Genomic DNA, 20785 nt, shown 5'->3' on the forward strand with positions numbered 1-20785 from the left:
CAATCACCCACCTTGGGCGATATTGCCCACTTTGGGAAACAGTGCCCTAGGGGGACAGAGCAGGGGTCATGGTTGGTCTGGAGGTACATTTTGCACTGTAAGTATCAGACAGCCCCCCTGAACAATCTTAAGACCCCTGACACACTGTTGGGAATCATAACTGTATCATTCATTCAATATAATTCTATCACGTAAATATATCTTGCTGTAAAACCCCCGACTGATCACATGGCATGCAATTATGCACCCTTTGGGGATCACTAACTCATGTTAATCATGAATGAATACACAAATGATATATAACTCATTTTGTGGCATGAACAAAAGTCGTGATGTGGGAAAAGTGAAATTAAATACACTTCTGGAAGTTCTCTGGTTCATTTTGCAAGTGAATCCCTCAATGCAGTGTGGTCAGGTACTCAAACCATGGATGACACAACCTTGGGGATCCTCCCCTAATAATTTGTGAATATACAGTTCGCTACATGTGCCCCCCCCCCTCCAAAGCATGTCTTTTAATTCCGCATATATATAAAATATGGTCTGGCAACCCCAGTCCCCCAAATATTTTCCTCTTATTGAGACTCCCACCTCAAACCAACGTTCAATCTCATATTAATGACACTTGGTGCTCCACTGTTCCCACCTGGGTTGCTTGCAGTGGTGCTCCACATTTGTTCAGTTACAGCATACTTTACAAACAGCAGCAGAGAAAATATTATAAATTGCCCAGCTTCAGAGACACTGTGATACTTGACTGGAATGAAGCAGATAATAATCTTTTTGATGAAAATTGTTTGTTCATCCTAGACTGACACATTTTCAGTATACTTATATCTCCCATTATATCCACACCTCATCTAATTAAACATGCATTATTTCAACAGCTACATGCTGTTAAATTAATGCATAATTAGGAAGTGGTCTTAATAATGTGACTCAACGGTGTATATTTATGCACTCAGCCATCATGTAGGAATAAGCCTTGCATATCCATGGGCTGGTTCAAGGTGACAACAACTCTAAATTCTCTGTTTTGAGATATCAGAGTTTTAAAGATTCACTTTGTATGGAACTCGATGGGTCACTCGTATCAAATTGCAGGGAAAGCGTATCAGCAGTTCAGTTGTTGCTGTTTTGAACCAGCCTGTGAATACATACAAAGAGAATACAAATTTCAATATAATGATAAACTCAAACTGAACTAAACAGATTCAAGAAACATACGCTTTTGGGCGACCACCAACAAGTGTAGTGAATCCTGGAGCTGAAATATATACATATTAGTAAATTAAAATGATTCAACACAGAAACAACTAATGTTATCAGATTATTTAAATAAATTATTTATAGCAGTAGAACAAGTATATGCGACACAATGTATGAAACCTTTCTTGCGTGTCATGGAGACCTATGTCAGTTTAACCTCAGGAGAGGCCTGCCAGAAATGTGGGCAAAACGTCAAGAAGAAAATTATTTAAACCATAGCTTAATAGACCAAAAACTGCTTGTATAAGTCATAATGATTATCGTTTATAAAACTTCCATAGACAAGATTAGTTATAAACAAGTTTATCAAATGTTTTATATTTCACTCATTCCTCTAATAAGCTAACTCACATAACTAATGAGAATTATCTAGAATTTTATTAGTTTTTGGCAGTAACTTGCTTTGACTATAATTATTCTTGAGTAAATATTACTTTTCTTTCCATTTTATTTCACAAATAAATTTTTTTTTTCGTAATTCTTATTTCATTACCAATGGTATGAGAACTTTGCACATTAAAATTGTTATAATTTATCAAGAAACAGAGGTGTATCAAATTACTTTTTGATCAGTAATGTTAAATCATGAAAACATAACAGTAATAATAATTTATGATTTTGTGGTGCCAACAATTGATTGGGTTTCTGAATCACGACTTTTGTATGAAACATTAATACACAATCGTAAATGACACAGAAATAGGTATGTCTATGATCAAACAAGGTATTTATGAAGGAGACGTGGGATACTTTAATGTAAGGGAATGTGCTGTTATTTTTTTTATACATAATTATGAAAAAAAAAACACATTTACTAGGAAGAATTTGCAAAATTATTATATTTTTCAAGATAGTTACCTCCCCCTGTAGCTGCAGCAGCAATTTCTCTGGAGAATAGGCTTATTGCTTCTTTGTTATCATGATGAACAGCAATCCACAATACAACTTCACAAGAATCCTGTAAGTATAAAAGATCCCATTGAAATTAGTTGAGTTAGCAATTCAGAAACAATAAAAGTTTTGTAAAATTGGGACATTGGCATGGAAAAGCATAAAAGTTAATTTTTTTTCTCACATATAAAATAGTAAGAACCAATGACGTGGAAAAGCAAGCAAGTCACTAGAAAGAGTCATTTAGTTTCTGCAGCTGTGCAAGTAAGTCACTAGAAAGAGTCATTTAATTTCTGCAGCTGTCAAAAAAAATTATGTTGACATCAGATGTAAATATAACGAAAACTGCTTTTTGAATGTCCTATAAAAAATTTTTCTTGTGACTTAGATGCTTTTCCATGTCAATGTCTCAATTAATAACAGCTTTGCCTACTGTAAGGTAGGTATTGATGGGGATTATTACAATGCAGTTCGTCCCTTGTAAAAAAAAGTAGCTACTCAAATAATTTTGATAAAAAACTTTATATAAAAGGGGATAATGTAGATCAGTCATGCCCGCAAACCATGAATTGCGACCTCACTGGATCGCTGGGGTCACAAGAGATACTCCAAAACAAAAACTTTCAAATAAAAAATTCATTTTTGTTTAAAAACATGTTAGAACTAAAGAATGCCTTTATTCAGCTGAGCTAATTACCATGTATCATACAATGTGATTTTATCAAATTCCACTTGTACAATAATCAATATATTGACTCTATCATGCCAGAATCACGAATGCGCAATGTCCTTGCAAAAAAAAAAGTATGTGGGAGAATCATTTGATTTCAAAATTCTACATTTCTTAAAAATAAAAACACAGAATAGAATCATAAGTAATATGTGAATATACGGGGCGAAATGTGTCTACATTTTATGATTTTTTTTTTTCTAATGGTCGACCTCAAGTGTAGAATCATTTTGAATTCAGATGATTCTTCCTTAATCACTCTGTACACGAAAATCAAGGACCATATCTAGCTACACTTCTATCTTGCATAAGGGACACCAAGTACATCAAAAACAAAGTAAATATTTATATAGTACTTAAAAAAACTGAATATCTTTGGAAGTTAATATTGCCTAATTAAAATCGAAACAAGCATTTCAAAAAGGGCTTTCTGGATAGCACATTTACTAGAAAAAAAACTGGGATGTATGGTCAGCCTATGTAGGGGTCACCGATAAATTTTTTTGGTCAAGGGGGAGTCACGCTTCAAAAAGTTTGCGTACCTAGGATGTATATGATCCTAAAACACTTGAAACCTCAATACACCAGAACAGAAAATAGCACCAGTGCTAGGGTATCACGCACACAAAATATTTATTTCATTAGCTTTCCTAAGTTTTCAAAATTTGTGCCTCCTTATACCCTATTTCCATCAAGGTAGTGCTTTAAAAAGCTCATGGAGGGTAGTTAAGAAAAAATTCAAGAGTGCATTCGTCTCTCTTCAAAAAACTTTGACAACTTCTCGGGGAAATGTTCCACAAGGGTTTGAAAACCCTTGCACTACACTATTCATAGTGTCACATTTTAAAAGATTTTAATTTTAAATTTTTTTCTGGCTTGGGCAGGAGCAATTTTGATTTACAGAAAAACAGTAAAAAAAATTGAATGTGTGGTTAAGATTGATCATCATACAAATAACAAATGAAGCAGCGGTTTTAATTTCAATGCAAAAAAAAGATAAATAATTCACTCACACAGGTTTTTATGTTCTTGCCATAGTTTTGACCAGCACCCAAGATTTCAACATTCACTCGTTTAAAATTATCCATTCCAAGGTAATCAAATACAGTCTCTGCACTATCCAAAATGATATAACACAACAGTTAATACATTAAAAAAAAATCTGTAATGCTACAATGAACATTATGAATAAACAGTCCATCCCCCCCCCCTCGTTCCAAAAATTCTGCCCAAGACCTTTAACTGCACAAAGAATTAAACTCAATCTTGATTTTCAGTACCATTATAATTTTTTTGGTGAAAGAGAAAAGCAGTTGAAACCATCTATATCGTGAAACCACCACCATTATTACATCATCATTGCAATGCTTAATTTTTGAAGACCAATTTATTGGATGACGTGCAATTGAATTAACAGAGATAAATCTCAAAAAAGTTATATCTTTGTTTAGTTTACACAAGGGAAATGGGGGGGGGGGGAATGAGAGGAAATTCCATCCTTTCTCTCTCTTTCAGCTACACTTTCCCTATATGTTACTTTACGTTTTTTTTTAATCATCAAACTGTAGCGAGGGAGAAAAGATAAACAGATAATGCTGAGATAAAGGAAAAGAAAAATATTTTCTTCTACAGGATTACCAATGAAAAGTCATGAGGTGGGGGAAGAGAGCTCAAATGTATTTAAATCATTTACACAGGGACAAGATATCTCGTCTCTAATTGTTTGGAGGTATTGTTAGGGCAGCAGTTCTCAACCAGCGTTCTGCAGAGCCCTTGGGGGCTCCGTGTACACTACCCAGGTGCTCAGCAGCCACTCGAGGAAAATAAAATAAATAGGTGAATTTGATAAATACAGTCAAACTCAATTATAATGACATCAAAAATTTGATTTTGTCGTTATAGCCGAGGTGTCATTACACAAGAAGGTCAACAGTTTCAAGACCTTCTAAGTATGAAAAATATAATTAGATGCAATCAAGTAGTGTGTATGAAGTTGTTTTATTATATTCAGGAGTAACCATATTTGATCAGGAAAAATATGGGAAATTGAGATCATAAATACAAGACATTGCTATAATGTTGCCAATTGTTAAACAAATCGCCAGTTCCTTAAAAATGACCACAGGTAAGAAAAAAAGGTTGAACATGACCAAGGCCGTCTTAATAGCATCACAGGCAAAATGATTTTTCTGAGGCTCTCTACTACTTGACTACAGAAATAAAAGCTACCCCAATTTCATACTCACTGCCAAAAATTTGACCAGATCCCATTTTTCCAAGGCCCTTTCCACACTTGAGATCTTCGAACCGTGCCCAAGTGAGCCAATGTTTGTTCACTACTAAAGCCCATGGTGAGCTTGTTCGCTACTAAAGTATCCTCTTCGGTGCTAGCAAAGGGACAGAGTGATCTCCTCGGAAATTGCATCATTAATAGAAACTCCTTGGAAAGGGTAATTCACCATTTCTCAAGAAGATAGCATCATCTCATTGCCTTCTTCTTAATTGTTGTTGTCCGCAGCACTGATGGGCAAAAAATTTGCATCTGAAGCAAATGAAATGTGGAGTAACAACCCCAAAAGATCTAGTGCAATAAAATATTTTTATAAACACTGAACCTCTTAACAATGGTCATCTCCAAATTATGGCCACATTTTCATGGTCCCGTCAGGGGGCTATTGGGAGGTTTTACTGTGTGTGTGTGTTAAATAAAAACCTCACAAGATACTTTCTTTCGACAGTTTTTCTTTGAATTATTAGCTATTTTTTAATGATATTGATGTTATTTGATTGTTAACCATAAATAAGAAAAAAAGATCGAACTTGTTTTAGGATGATATACCAACCGTTTCAAAACAGATTCTGCAGTTTTCCTGGCTTTTTCCACAGCTTTAGGCCCAACCACAGGACAAACAGCAGTAGCTCGAAATCCATCAATGAATGTAGCACTAACCTAATATGTGAAAAAGACATGTTAAGCAAATAGATGTCCCAATGCTATAATTAGTAAACATGTAAATGTTAAGTGTACTTGCCTTATAGACATCAGAAGGTTTCTTCCCCTTTGCACCTTTGACATTCACAACATCTTCTACAAGAGAAACCATCTAATAAAACATGGTATATGTAAAAAACAGTTGTGTGACATGCGACAAAAGTTGTGTCTAATTGAATATATGTTACGTACACTCCTATTTAACCTGCATCCCACGATTGACTTATTTTTATATGTTTTGTCAGTCTTAATAATAATGATTTGTTGGTGATCTTGAAAGAATCATTATTATTGAGACTGACAAAACATATAAAGATTCGTTGGTGATCTTGAACTGTTTATATATATATATATATATATATACTGTGTATGTGTGTGTATATATATATATATATATATATATATATATATATACACACACACATACACAGTAGTGAATTTAAAAATTAAATGCAATAAAATCATGAGTGTGAAATACCTTGTGTCAGAAAAAGTTGGTTCACAAAATGCTCTAGTATATAGCAAGAGTATATCACCTGTTGTGAAATTCAAGATTCGACGAGTGTTTAAAAAAAAGGCAAAGGGAGCGGCACTTAAAACTACAGATACAGCATGGAATCCTAAGCATTGGATTAGCAAAGGGTAGAGTGTCTTTTCCTATGAGAAATGAGGCGATGAAATAAAAAAGCTTGGAAGGCTCTAAACTAGACAAACATCTTGAACCTATTGCTCATGAGCACCATACTCCCTGAAGCATCTAAGAGTGATCAATCACAGAAGACATTAAAAGAACTACTTTGAGGCACTGAATGTAATCTTCGAAATGTGAACTGTAAATGCATTGCAGTACTTCATATAACTTTATACTATACTATGTTTGTCTGATATTTTTATCATATTGTACAGTAATTATTTGGATAAAAACATAATTTGTTACACATTCACATTTATAGATTTTTTTTGTTTTGTTTTTTAAATTTTTTTGTCCCAGAAATTCTATAAGGTTCATATCATTCAAGGGTGAACTGCACCTAATCCGCTAAATGAAAGGGTGTGATTGATAGATAAGCCCGAGTTAAACATAAAACACCATAGCAACACCTCATCCCATCTCTAACCGTTTTCCAGTTGTGGTGGACATCCGGTGACACTACCTCTATCAGGATATTTGGATTTAATGGTGAACTACAAGCACTGAGAGATTGGCAAAGCGTGAAATTAAATTTTCACCAAAATCAACTAAAATGTCTACATTAACAAACGTTGATTTTAGTGATGTATTGCAAACAAAAGGCTAAATTTCTCCTAAATTGGAACACTGATATGGTTTGTTGTCTGATGTTTTGAAAGCTTGTGGAATAGGCAAGTTTTTGGTAAATTTGACTGATTATAGCTAGAAGGTTGTTTGTAAAATTGGAGGTTACAGATTTTGGTGACAACTCAATTTTACACTTTTCAATCTTTCAGCACTCGTAGCTTGCCATTAAATCTAAATATTCTGATGAAAATGATGTCACTTTATAGGATTTTTTTCTTCTTTCCAAATATGTGCTTAGTTTACGAGTAGGTCTTTCAAAATCTTTACAAATTTGGGGTGTCAGCATTGGTACAGTAGTCTTTCATAATCCATTATCCACCATAACTAGAAAACGGTTAGATAGGACAGGGTCGTTATGGTGTTTTATATTCCACTTGGGATCATCTATCACTCCCCCTTTTATTTAACAGATTTGGTGCAGCTCACCCTGTGTATACCCCAGTACACATTAATCAGCTCTAGAAAATGATTATCTGAGCAATAGAAAAGAACAGTTGTTATGATACAAGGTCATGTAATACATTGCATACAGATGTATAAACTGTCAATCACAGTTACATACACTTACTTGAAACTTCAGACAGTTTCACTTCTGTAAAATCACAGGTTACATCAGGCAGCATGTAGTTTGAAGGGTCACCTATTTCATATAACAGTTGTTCTGCTACTGTCCCAAAAGTTACCAAGCCGCCAGTGTCAGAGGGTTTCGTGATGTTGAATGTGCCATCTTCATAGCATTCAGCAATAGGGAACCCCATTTTGTGCCTGAAAATTTTTTTTCAATAATATAAACTTTTTTTTGACATAAGGTGGCACTTCCTTTGTCTTTTACAGAGTTAATATCCTACAATTTAACTATAACTTTGTGATTGAATTTACCAAGTTACAAATTGACTTCAAAACTATAAACTTCAAAGTTAGATTCTGTAGTTTTATTATTGCACCACTAGAAGTTTTGCATTTCTCCTTACAAGTGTAAATATCCAACATGTCAATTAACTACAGATGGACCTAATGGAAACTTTTCCTTTAGCAGTGGAGGGGTAAATACAAACTTTTCTTTAGACGTGTATGTATCATTCACTTAATTCTTCTACTGTTCTATAAATTGAAAAGTTTGTAAACATATATTTCTAGACTTACGTACATAATTTAATATGTATTTATATTTGTCAATTTTGCAAAATATTTTATGATCATGAGTAAAAGGCAGAAGCGATAAAGGGCGAATTAAAAGTAAAAACTTTATATTAGCATAACTGGTGCTTACTGTGCCCTCCAGTAACTTTTCGTTTAACATAAATATAACTCAGAGTGAATTATACATTTTAAGAAAAGTAGAAACCATCAAGATTATTAGAAATTTTTCTTTTCGAAAAAATTTATATTTAATGAATCAAATACTTTCCAATCCCAAAATTAGTCTTTTATGCAGGGTGAATAGGGAAGTCCTTTTATCCTGGAATAACTCATGAACCTTTGATCCTAGAGGCATACTTTCAATTAGAAAAAGTGTCCAAGTGCAACATGCAGATCTCATAAGTTTTTGCATAATGTTTTGTTCAAGGGGATAGTTATCGAAATAAAAAAAAATCAACTTTTTATTTGTTCAACAGTTCTCAAAACACAATTAGAAGGTTGTTTAGTCTTTTCTATTTTTTGAGCCAAACAGAAAAAATTCCATTTTTTTAAATGAAATATTTGCTTGGATATTTGAATTCAAAATTAAGGAAATAACCACATGAACTAATGAACAATCTCTTTCTACACTTCATGTGCTGTTGTTTCCCTCATTTTCAGTGATTTTTGAATTCAAACATTTAAGGGAACATTGCGCTAAAAGCATGCTTTTTCAACTAAGGAGGGATAGGGAAACAACTTTTCAATTGTATTTTTTGAGAGCAAGTGACAAAATAAATTGTTTTTTTTAATAACTATACACCCTTGCAATACGGATGACGTACTCAGTTTTGTACATGTTATTTGGATACTTTTTCCTAATTGGAAGTCTGCTTCTAGGGTCAACTGTTTGCATGTTATTCCAGGATAATGAGACTTTCTTATACATCCAATATAGTACAACACTTTTAAAAAAAGTTTAGAATAGAAGTTTTGTTTGCAGGAATCATATAATATTGTTTAATAAACCATCAAGAAAGATTAGGGCCTAATTTAGATCTCGATTTCTAAGTACTTTCTCATTTAAAATCATACACACACTTCAATTTTTGTTTAATGAACATACAAGTAGTAAGCATGTTAGTTATTTCTTTTTGCATAATGAAATAAGAACCATAGAACAAAAGAAGTAACAAAAAGAAACAAATGAATGATCAAACAAATATTATTGAAACAAATCACAAAAAATAAATTACGCGAGAAATAAAAATATAAATTATTATCATACCAATCAGTAACTAGATGCCAATCTGTGTGTATACCTCCTGTAGACTGGGCACCACATTCTATGAGATGTCCAGCTAAACTTAAAACGTAATATAAATATTAATAAACGAGTATAAATTATAAATTAATGTTTTTTGTACAAACTATGGATTTACATAAAAGCATATCCCTAACAAGCCATTAGAGTCATAGATTTGACCAATAAATGCTGTAGTATAATAAGACTTGAGCAGATTAAAAATTTATTTGAAATAAGAAAAGCTCCTTGAATACTTCAGTCTGGGAAATAGATTTTTCTTCTTTCAACAGAGCATAACTCCAGTCTATTGTCATGAGTAATTTACTACCAAATGAGTTATGCTGGAAGTGTGCATGTGTACCAAATAGTGCGAGTGGATATCTAGTTTTCTGTATTTTTTTGTGCTGCCACCTATACTTCATATTGTGAGTGGTGATTTAGTATTTGTATTGTTGTAGGTCTGCTGCTGTCTGTAGCAAGACTTCTTAACGAGGAGATTAGCTTGCATTGACGCCTCCAAGTTGAGAACCACAAGAAACCAATTTTAGCCGACCAATGCTGTGTGGTCAGACACAGCATTGGTCAGACCGTGGATAAAAATTTGTGGTCACACCCATAGGAACATGGGACTAGGACTCTTCGGGTTGGATATAACAAGCCAAATTTTTGGTCCTTTGAGGTTTGTTATAACAGGAGTTTTACTGTACTAAGTATCAAAACAACAGACCTATCGATAAAATTCTCTCCCACCCCTCTCTTCCAGCTGCAGCTTGAAACTCTGCTATGACATTTGGAAAAAGTATCTTCCTTTTTACAACGGTAGAAATTTACACAGGAGGGCAAACTTTGAAAATATCATGAATGCTTACAAATAAGCTACAGAAAGAACATGGTGTGTGACTGTTTTTATTTCATACGAATAAAAATGTTTCAATTACCTTCCACATGCCAGTTTATCATAATCATCTCTACTCCAATCAAACTGGAATCAACAAAAAATAAATTAGGAAACAGTAGCATTCAACATTGATTTCAAATATCAAACACAAAATGCAAACGATTGACAAGAAAAATTTGTGTACAAAAAAAACTTGTAAAAAAATAAGCATACACTCTTGATGAGAGGGCCAAGAGCAAGAGCACTATCCACACATCTGCCTGTTATAACTATATCAGCTCCATCTTTTAATGCTTTTGCAATTGGACCAGCCCTGTAAATTCAGAAAGAGCAGAAATCAGCTTATAACAAAAGACTCTTACACAACAAAGTGTTTTATAGGCTACTTGATCAATTCACAGGACAAGTACAAACATCCACATATATTATATATTTTTTTAAATATGACTTCAAAGCATAAATACGAGAACATGGTGTACTATGACTACTACTACTAAACCACACATGCACCTTGTCCACATTCCTCTGGGGAATTTCTAATGAATTAGTACATGCTGGAATGTGTGTGTACATGTATTGAACCAGATGTGAAGTTTGCTTCTGTATAATGCTTGTTGTGTATAGTGCTGCCATCTACCCCCAGTTTTTCTAACTAAGATAGAAGTGTAATGATTGACTAATTGTATCGTTGTTTATTTATTTATTTATACAATATTGTTGGCCCTTAAGCCTATACAAGAGGATGCGATTGAGAATGACAAAGATATTGCTTATTATCAGACAAAAAACTAGTGATAGTTGGAGATTCAACAATAGAGCTTGGGAATTTGTTCCATTCGCCAATGGTATGAGGAAAGAAGCTGTATTTAAAGCAATCAGTGGAAGCAAAAATAGGTTTCATTTTAAGGGAATGGTCGAGTCTTCTAAAGATGTAGGATAGTTTGTCTAAGATACCAGAAGTATCTATGTTGAATTGACCCATGCAAAATTTTATAGAACAATGTTAATCGAGAAATGAGACAAAGAGTAGAGAGAGGGAGGAGAAGAAGTTCATTTTTAAGTTTGGACACGGTGGAGAGGGAGGGAAATAGACAGAAAAGATGGCAAGTAGGAGACAGTTGGGGTGAAGCCATTCGGCTCCAACAATTTTGAGGTCGGAATTTAATAGAATTTCAGTTAAAGGGATAGTATTTTTGAAAATAAGTAAGACCCTACCCCCCCCCCCCCCCAAAGAGTTTGTCTTTTCGAAAAGCATTGTAATCAGGTGGTAAAATTTCAGAATTAGAGATTGTATTATTTATCCATGATTCTGTAACACCTAGAAAATGGGGATTATGGATGAGTAGGAATGATTCTAGAAAATCTGTTTTATTTTTCAGGCTGCTAGTGTTAATAGTTCTCAATTGAAAGGTATTTTTTAATTTGGAGGTTGAGTAGACGGAGGTGTTGCTCAAGGGGAGTAGCCTAAAGGCAGCATCGAGGGGATATAGGAGGAGAGGGAGGGCAAGGAAGGGTTCGAAGGCCTGTTGTAGGCCTGTTCTCTCTGTGGCGAGACTTTTAATGGGGAGATTGGCCCACATTTGTGCCTCAAAGTTGGGAACCACAGAAAACCAACTTCAGACGACCACCACTATGGTGTACGAACCAGTGTACTATGACTACATATCCTCATGAACTGAGGTAAAACGTTAAGAAGGAAAAACATATGCACACAAAACAACATTTGAATGTTCTATGATCTGGCCTCCAGCTTACACAAAACCTTTTTGTGATCAATATTTTTTTATATATAACTGTAAGCAGTCTTTTTCAAGAGCAGCATTCAATAATCGAGAGGTTCTAATGTATATCTCCAAATGTTTAGAGAAGAGAAATCCAGCTTACCCCAAATACGCATTCATGCTGTTCATCTGCTTCGGAAAAGGAGAGCCACTTTTCATTTCCTTGATATTACATTCTTGAATGGCTTCCTTCTATATATAAATTTGTTTGTTTAAATTATGGGCATGCAATTGCAATATAAAAAAACTATTTCAAACAAATGGTGGAACTCAATAAACGATTAGTAAACAAGTTTAATGAAAGAGAGCATAAAAGCTAATCAAAATATAAAGGATTTGTATCAACTGCAGTGTATAGCAATAGTTTTGCAGGTTATGTAAAGGTAGAGTGGTTCAAAAGACATCGAACGATTATTTTTCAAAGCATTTAACAGTAAACAGTGCAATCATCAAATCTTTATTAGTCAAATTAACATTAAATTTTATTATATATCATCAGTTTTATTATTAAAGCACAGTGCTTTGTTTACTGCATGTTTCAATTGTACAATACACAAAATTTTAAATTTAGTCTTTATGCAAAAGTTATTTTAACCAAACTGAGTCATTCTATTTGACTTTAAAATCTAATAAGGTCTATATTATACAAGTTTTCAGTTATCCTATTCAGTTTCCACAATGTAGTAATGGTCCACATTAGCTTTTAGATCACTGATTTTCGACCTTTTTCGTGGCACACTCAAACCTACATTTGAGCTTGTGGCACACTTGCATACATAGTCAAATATTTAACTACTTAATACACTTATATCATAAAGGTCTTAATTTAGGTTTTTACACTTAGTGTTATAAAATTTGAACGCATTATGCCTTAGAAAATAATGTGGTTGATGGCCTATAGAATTTTTCAATGTTCTCTACCATCTAAGACACTCTCACTGCACACTGATTGAAAAACACTGGCGTAGATAATCAAAGTTATACAGTTGTTCAGCATTGTCATTATGGGACATGTTACTTTCTTTGTAGAAGAAAATGTCTATTAATGGTTAAATATGGTCGTTTTACTATTATCTGAAAGAAAAAAAAACAGACACCTTCATTTTTCCAATGGACAGTATTGATAACACTACTTGACTGCAACAGAAACAACTCAGATCGTAAAACTTACTCTGGCATTTGCATAGTGGATGTAGTACAGTGAGTTTTGTTTTTTTTTTGGCCGACCTGTGTTTTTATACTACTATGTTCACAAAATTCTGAAACTTATTTTATTACGGAAGAATGCATGTAATTAAAATTTGTTTATTTTGTGCTTCCTTTGAAATAACTATCCTATGCAGCAATGCATTTTAGCCATTGGTCATGCCAGGCTCATAGCCAGAAATTTCATTCGGATGGGGACTATTTGAATTTTTTGGGGGGGGGGGGGCAAAACAATAGCTTCAATGGCCAAACAATGGCCATCTTTCCCTCTTTTTTAGGCATTTTCTTACATTTTTGGGGGAACAGACCTCCAAGTCCGCCTCCCCAGTATGGCCTTGGTTCATACAAAGATGTAAATGTGAATTGCAAGTGGGTCGTGAGTCCTCCATCACGATAGTATGCCAGCCCACAGGTCCCTTCTGGTGTCAGAACATCTAATTCCGGTACTTCCACAACTACCATATTCCCTTGATCTTGCCCCATACAACTTTTTCCGTGGATAAAGAATTTGCTTAAGAGGCAATGATTCTTAGGTGCTGAAGAACTACAATGAGCAGCAATGAAGGCACAGGAGGATGACACAAAAAAAGGCTTGCAATCCGCCTCCACATCTTTGTATGATCAATGGCAAAAATGCACAATTACATAGGGTAGATACTTTTCACCAAATAAACAGGTGTTCTATCTATATTCATTCTTTAATAAAATAAGTTTTGGGAACTTTTTGAACACGTACATTCACCCAAATTTATATACAGGGTGAATTTGACCAATTCTGCCAAATTAAAGGGAGTATAGACAAGCCCAAGTGGATCATTAAATACTCCACCAACCCTGTCTTATCTCAAACTGTTTTAATAAAATAAACCATATTGGTTTTCTGGCTTAGGAGAAATTTAGTCTTTTGTTTTCAATACATCACTGAAATCAGCATTTGTCAAAGTAGATATCCGACGGAAATTCTGAATTGGCAGTTAGATTTCAGTGATAATTTGATTTTGCAAAAAAGTCCTATAAGGGGTGTCATTACCTCTACCTGTAGGGTATCTGTATTTCATGGCAAGCTTTAAGCGGCGCTGAGAGATTGGTGAAGTGAAAAATCGAATTGTTGCCAAAACTTACCAAAATTACTTTGACAAATGCAGATTTCAGTCATGTTGCACACAAACGACTAAATTTCTCCTGAACTACCAATTTGGATTATTCTTGGCTCTTTCGAAAGCTGAAGGAATGGATAAGTTTTCGGCAGATTTGACTGATTATAGCTAGAAGGTGTTTGTGGAATTGGTGATTAAAAATTTTGGTGACAATTCGATTTTAAACTTTGTCAATCTTTCAGCGCCTGGTAGCTCTCCATTAAACCCATCTTTTCTGCGCTTTCCAAATATGTGCTAAGTTTGTGTGTAGGTCTCTCAGAAACTTCACAAATCCAGGTTTTTTCAGACCTCACATTTTCTTTTCCATAATCAATTATCTACCATAGCTCGAAAACAGTTTTAAACAGGACAGGGTTGGTAGGTTGTTTCTCGTCTATCACCTCCCTTTCGTTTGGCAGAATAGGGGACACACGCACACAGATTCACTCCATATATATATACTACAATAGAGGGAAAAAAAATGAAATTTTTCATTGCTGCAAACCTAATTCATACCTGAGGCATCAGATCATCTCCAGTGACCACAGCAATTCTGAAATTCAGTCCCATATTTTCTGAGACTTTCTTCAATGCATTGGCGCAGCTGAGTGGATTTATCCCGCCTGCATTGCTCACAACTTTGATGCCTCTGTCTTTTATCGCTTGCAGATTGGGGGCCATTGCAAAGGAAACAAAATCTGGGGTGTATCCCATGTCCTGAAATAAAATCAGAAAAATATAACTATTCTGCTCAAGATTAAGAAAAATATCCAATGAGTATTTGAATGGAAAAATTAACAATAAGTCTCTCCAACGTATGAAGAGATTGACTTCCCTGTATATGGTGTTTCTGCCTCTCTCCGGTGTGTTCTTCAAAGTTAAAAAAAAGATTTGGCAGTAAAAATTTAAATACAAAGAGCAATGATCGCATAATTTTGTAATTGAGTACACAGTGAATAAACTTATTGAAGCAATTTTGTTATATATTTCGTATGACTAGATCATACATGCAAATTTTGGGATCAAGCAGCATAGGCTGTAGAAAAGGCCTCCGCACGGTTTTGAAGTTCATCTGAATGTCATGAGAGTAGTCTAATAAGACTAACTACCTAACAATTTTGCCACATTTTTAACTACACCATCCTATTTCGTTTATATTTATTAGGGCGTAGAATCTTCCGGGTTGGCTCACTAATACTGCATAGTGATTGGATGGGAGGCATAGAAATTGCAAACTCAGTGTCCAATCATTTCTTTTCCACACAACGATAATACTAGCATGTGCAGCAGAATCTTTTTTTCTCTGAACATTCTGAGTGAGGATGGACTACTTGAGTGACGTCGCGAGCAGTGTGAAGAGGCCTTCTATCAGTAGGAGGCGCTGGACCAAGCCTATCTGTAGTGGCAATGTTTGCCAATTGGGGGAGGGTGGAGATTTTCAACTGAAAATTTTGAATGCAGGGATGTGCAGGCATTTGTAGTAAGAGTGAAAACTAGAAATGTATACCTACTGGAGATTTTTGTTTCGCAGCTGCCAACAGCGACATTGTTATCTCTGACAAATAATCAAATACCAAGAAATCAAGTTTTCCTTTATGCACCAAGTACGGAACTGCAAAAAAAAAGAAAAATTTTCGATTAAATGAGTCATGTGAATATATAACCTAAAATTTAAAAAACAAAGTTTTCATTATCGGAAAAGCACAGTGTTTATCAATGCATGGGCAGAGATACGGGCCCCCTCCACCGTCAAAGGTAGACTGATCTATTGTATATCCATCTAATGTATTGGATATGCGTATATATGAATTTATGACATCATCATCATACCCCCCCCCCCCCCAGACTTTCAAGTTTATCTCAATGATTTATCAAAATGTTTATAAAATGATTCAAACATTCTAATCCATTTCTTTTGATTCCACATCGAAAAAGGCCAAGTCATCATACGATAGTACATTTTCCTTTTCATATTCAACTGTACTACTTCACCAAATATCAACTCTGGCTATATCGCTATATTGCAATTTATTGCCATTAATGAGATCAATTAGAAATGAAGACGCTATCTATCAATGGTTGCTTCAAGCTCTTTAGGGAAAATATCTTATCCATATTCTTTCCCGGGTTTCAACCTAGGATCATGACGGCAGCCTTCACAGTGGTAGATGAGCATTTTACTACCACACCACTCGGGCGCTTCGTAAACTGACTGGCACACTAAGCCAATGTCGGGTTTTTTTAAGGCCTATGTATCAATGCCAATGACTTTTTTGATTTTTTGCTTTGGGTTTAACTTCATCGGTTCTTTGGGGGTTTGAAGATAGCTACAAAAATCACTCTACTGATTAGTGACGCCATCTAAAATAGTCCAAAGTCACAGATCTTCAAGCCAGTCGTGCAGAGGCCATGTAGCTATATGATTTGCAAACGTGGGGGGGGGGGGGGTTGATATTTTTTCTCAAAAACTAACTCGTGTATAAGCGAACCCTTGCCCTCAAATTAAGGAATAAAATTTTCATTAAAAAACTCAGCTCATATATGAGTATATATGGTACCCTCTTTTTGAATGTTTTGATTAAATTCTCGAGTTTGTATGTAACCAGACCTACCCTTGAATTTCGATACAGCTTTTTGTATTTTGTTTTCCACATTGAAATATTTAATAGCTTGCAATCGGATCAGTTGAGTATAATACCTTTTTACTTTGGAAATTTTTCCTTTCTAGTCTGTTGGAGCTTTTCTTTCTAGCAAGCCACTTCTCTCCCCACTGTCAGCTATTATTTCTTTCGAATTCTGGGTTTGCAATGGCCTTTTTAACTGTTAGCCTGTATTGTGATCATCAGAAGATGAAGTCACCCCTAGAGGTCGCTAGTAATAAGCTTTCGCAATGGAGAATGCAGCATTTGAATCAGTTGAATCCATTAGAAGTTTGAACTTCTGAAGCACTTTTTTTCATCTCATACTGTATATACACTGTTTTCTCAGTGTTATCTTCAGTTTTTTTTCTAGAATGCCCTGAACCTTGTATTATTTGAAGTCCCAGTTTTTACTTTTATGCCAGAGAATATTTATTTATATATCAAGAGGGGACCATTGTGTATTACGTGATTGATATTATTAAAATATTATTTTAGCCATAGGTGGAGATAGATTTAAAAGTCTGGGGGGTGGCATGATGTCAATTCATACATACGCAAACACAATATTTAGTCAGCTTTACCTTTGAGGCTGGGCCCCCACACATCTCAGCCCATGTTTTTAACCTTTGTTTGTTTTCTATTGCCATTTCTTCATTTTAACAACCATAGTATTAATCCTTTCTGGAGATTTCTTTTCTTTGGCAAGGGAAACATCCGAAAGCATAACTGTTTTTTCTTGGCCACTTCTCCCGCATGCTTTCAGACAATGTCTTTGACGAAGGAAAAAGCTGCCAACATATCGCTAAAAAGGGGGATATTTTTATTTTTTTACCGTGGCTGTTCTCACATAATCTTTAATTTCAAGTAGGCTACATTATTAGGGAACATGAATATTTTCGTGATGGTCACAAAACAAATAAAATCTTGGCAGGATTGAATATCGCTAATTTGGTATTAACCTCGCTAATAAAAATATCATAGCTAGGAATGCGTAAATTTCGTATTTACGAAATAACTGCGATAAATGCGAAATTTACGAAATAAATGTGATAAATGCGAAATTTGCCAACTTTGACGAACAAATGCTGAAATTTGATTTTTTTACAACTTTTTCACGAAATCTAGGTAATTTACACTTTTTGAAGTGGAAAAGTAATTTTGCTCTGTACTTGTGAGCGTGCTTGAAAGAGAAACCACAAGCACTTTCCCCTTTGACGTTGTGTAATAAATACAGTCAAGTTCGGTCACAACATAGCCCCTAGGTGATTCGAGAAGGGTAAGTAATAACCGACGTGTACGTCATAAGGGAGGTGTTGAAATTAGATTACGTAGCAATGACATATATATGCATTATTATGCCAATTAATAATACACTTGAATTAGCCACTAGTCTCAACTTGAATTGAGACCACCAATAAAAAGATCACAAAGTTGTAAAAACAAGTAAAAATTCCATAATTCCGATAAGCATAGACGATACAGTTCTGCACAGGAAGACAGAATTTTTTAAATATAAAAAATTTTATTGCCAAAATAGTTACCTTTATTATCGACAGGTGGCGCTAAAGTTTGTTACTAATAATATTCAGTGCTGTCTGTTGATTAGGAAGTGTAACTATTCCATCCATGTATTTTCGCGTTTGTTGAAAAAATTTAGGGCTAGGATATCACTCGTATACAAGGAATGCTGTCCATAAAAGGCTGTTTTTGACTATATATTTTCCTGGGTTCTAGTTTTTTTTTTTTTGCAGGGTTATATCTGGATTATTTTTTTGGTTATGCCCACTTTTTTTGGCTTGTTATATTCACAATGTATGTTATAACAGAGATAAAGATGTATAGATGTGAATGGGAGAAATTTTAAGGATTTCACAACCGTATTTTTTATTCACCGGTTATAAGTGAACCTGACTGTATATGCAATTTTTTTGAATTTCGGAAAATGCTATAAAATGAGAAATTTTTTGATTTAAACCGTTTCACGTATTCAAGTTGTGTTTTTTTTGTGTGAGTGTGAACGAAAGTGAAATTTTTCATTTGGAATTTGTTATTGTAAATAAATGCGAAATTCATAATCTAATACAAGATTCATCGAAAGACTGGTTATTTGTGGAGATGAAGATTACAAGGAAGAAAATTCATCACTGCCCCCACGGGGACTCGAACACCGGTCTCTCATTTGCCGGACGAGTGCTATACCATCTAAGCTATAGAAGCAGATAGAACATTTCAACCTTGGAGTGTATATATATGTTGAAAGGCACTATACATGGACGGCGTCAACAATCAACTAATAACTCGTGAATGACAAAGGCCAACCAGATGGCGATATGCATATAGAAACGTCCTCTCCACTTGTCAATACAAGATTCATCGAAAGACTGGTTATTTGTAGAGATGAAGATTACGAGGAAGAAAATTCATCACAGCCCCATCTCCACAAATAACCAGTCTTTCGATGAATCTTGTATTGACAAGTGGAGAGGACGTTTCTATATTCATAACCTGAATTTTTTTTTTTTTTTTTTTGCGAAATAAATGCGAAATTTCTGATTTTAAAAAATTTGTTTTGCGAAATTTACGTATCCCTAATCATAGCTGACATATGTGACGTAAAATTAAGATTTATTTCCCAGTTCCAGACTAAAATAAAAATTCAATAAAAACAAATACAAACAAGGAAAAGGTTGAAAATAAATTGCTTCCATACTGCAGTTAATCCCACAGGGAAAAACATTTAAATTTAGGGAAAAAATTCCAAAAATAACTCGAGAATTATATTTTGAATTTAGCCAAGGGCAATATGAGAATTTCAAAAATAAAAATAGAAACAATCAAATTGTTATTGTTTTTTTACCAGAGGTCGCAGTGTCACCCCAGAAACCACTGGCACAACCAATGCGGACCGGTTTCGAAACATTCCTTATTTGACTGAAATAGTATACATGTCTTTTCAGTCCATTTACAATATTAAAACGAAACATTGTGTTGTGTTTCGGTATTTCTATTATAAACAGCAATAAAAAAAAAAAGTTTCAATATCAAAACATCAAGAGATCACATGGCATTGAAAAGTGTGCTTGCGATTGTAGCTAGTAAGTATAACTTCTCATCTTCCAGCTGATGAAGAAAACTGAAATATAAAACAAAAAAAATAATCATAAAAATTAATTTTTGTTAAAATTAATGAAAATAATGTTTTTTTTTATTAAATAATTTTGAGTCATTTGCTACATCAATGTCGCAACAAAAAGATATTGGTTGAATGCTGCTGATCGCTCCTGATTTTTCTCTCCAGCCATGTTCAAATGACTATACGTTCCGTGTTATGTTCATTGCTGGATTTTATCGTAATTTTTGACATTCCGACTTTTTTTGTCGAAATGAATAAAAATATTTCTCACATATTTATCATGTCAAACCCATCGAAATCCGCAGTAGTGTCCATGTCCCCCACATCCTGTAGCGGGGCCCCTAGCCTGGGATCTTTTGCGGGC

The 20785-nt window shown here is 34.5% G+C and overlaps 1 protein-coding gene across 1 annotated transcript in view; it reads right to left on the reverse strand.

Moving 5' to 3' along the window:
- The window catches only part of LOC149089313 (uncharacterized), a 30708-nt gene extending 10334 nt beyond the window's left edge, over positions 1-20374 (reverse strand). Inside the window, exons 1-13 of the mRNA XM_089237766.1 lie at positions 20146-20374; positions 16158-16258; positions 15163-15363; positions 12408-12496; positions 10737-10836; positions 10564-10607; positions 9608-9685; positions 7769-7965; positions 5923-5978; positions 5734-5840; positions 3904-4006; positions 2128-2227; positions 1228-1267 (exon numbers count right to left, since the gene is read on the reverse strand). Coding sequence (XP_089093892.1) covers positions 1228-1267; positions 2128-2227; positions 3904-4006; positions 5734-5840; positions 5923-5978; positions 7769-7965; positions 9608-9685; positions 10564-10607; positions 10737-10836; positions 12408-12496; positions 15163-15363; positions 16158-16258; positions 20146-20272 — 1343 coding nt within the window. The 5' untranslated portion in view covers positions 20273-20374. The remainder of the gene's footprint in view (positions 1-1227; positions 1268-2127; positions 2228-3903; positions 4007-5733; positions 5841-5922; positions 5979-7768; positions 7966-9607; positions 9686-10563; positions 10608-10736; positions 10837-12407; positions 12497-15162; positions 15364-16157; positions 16259-20145) is intronic.
- Positions 20375-20785: the final 411 nt, after the last annotated feature.

Source organism: Pholcus phalangioides, unplaced genomic scaffold (assembly GCF_987345545.1).
Source record: "Pholcus phalangioides strain wild (caught in Gottingen) unplaced genomic scaffold, Ppha-v1.0 ptg000002l_1, whole genome shotgun sequence".
In the NCBI taxonomy this organism is placed as follows: domain Eukaryota; kingdom Metazoa; phylum Arthropoda; class Arachnida; order Araneae; family Pholcidae; genus Pholcus; species Pholcus phalangioides.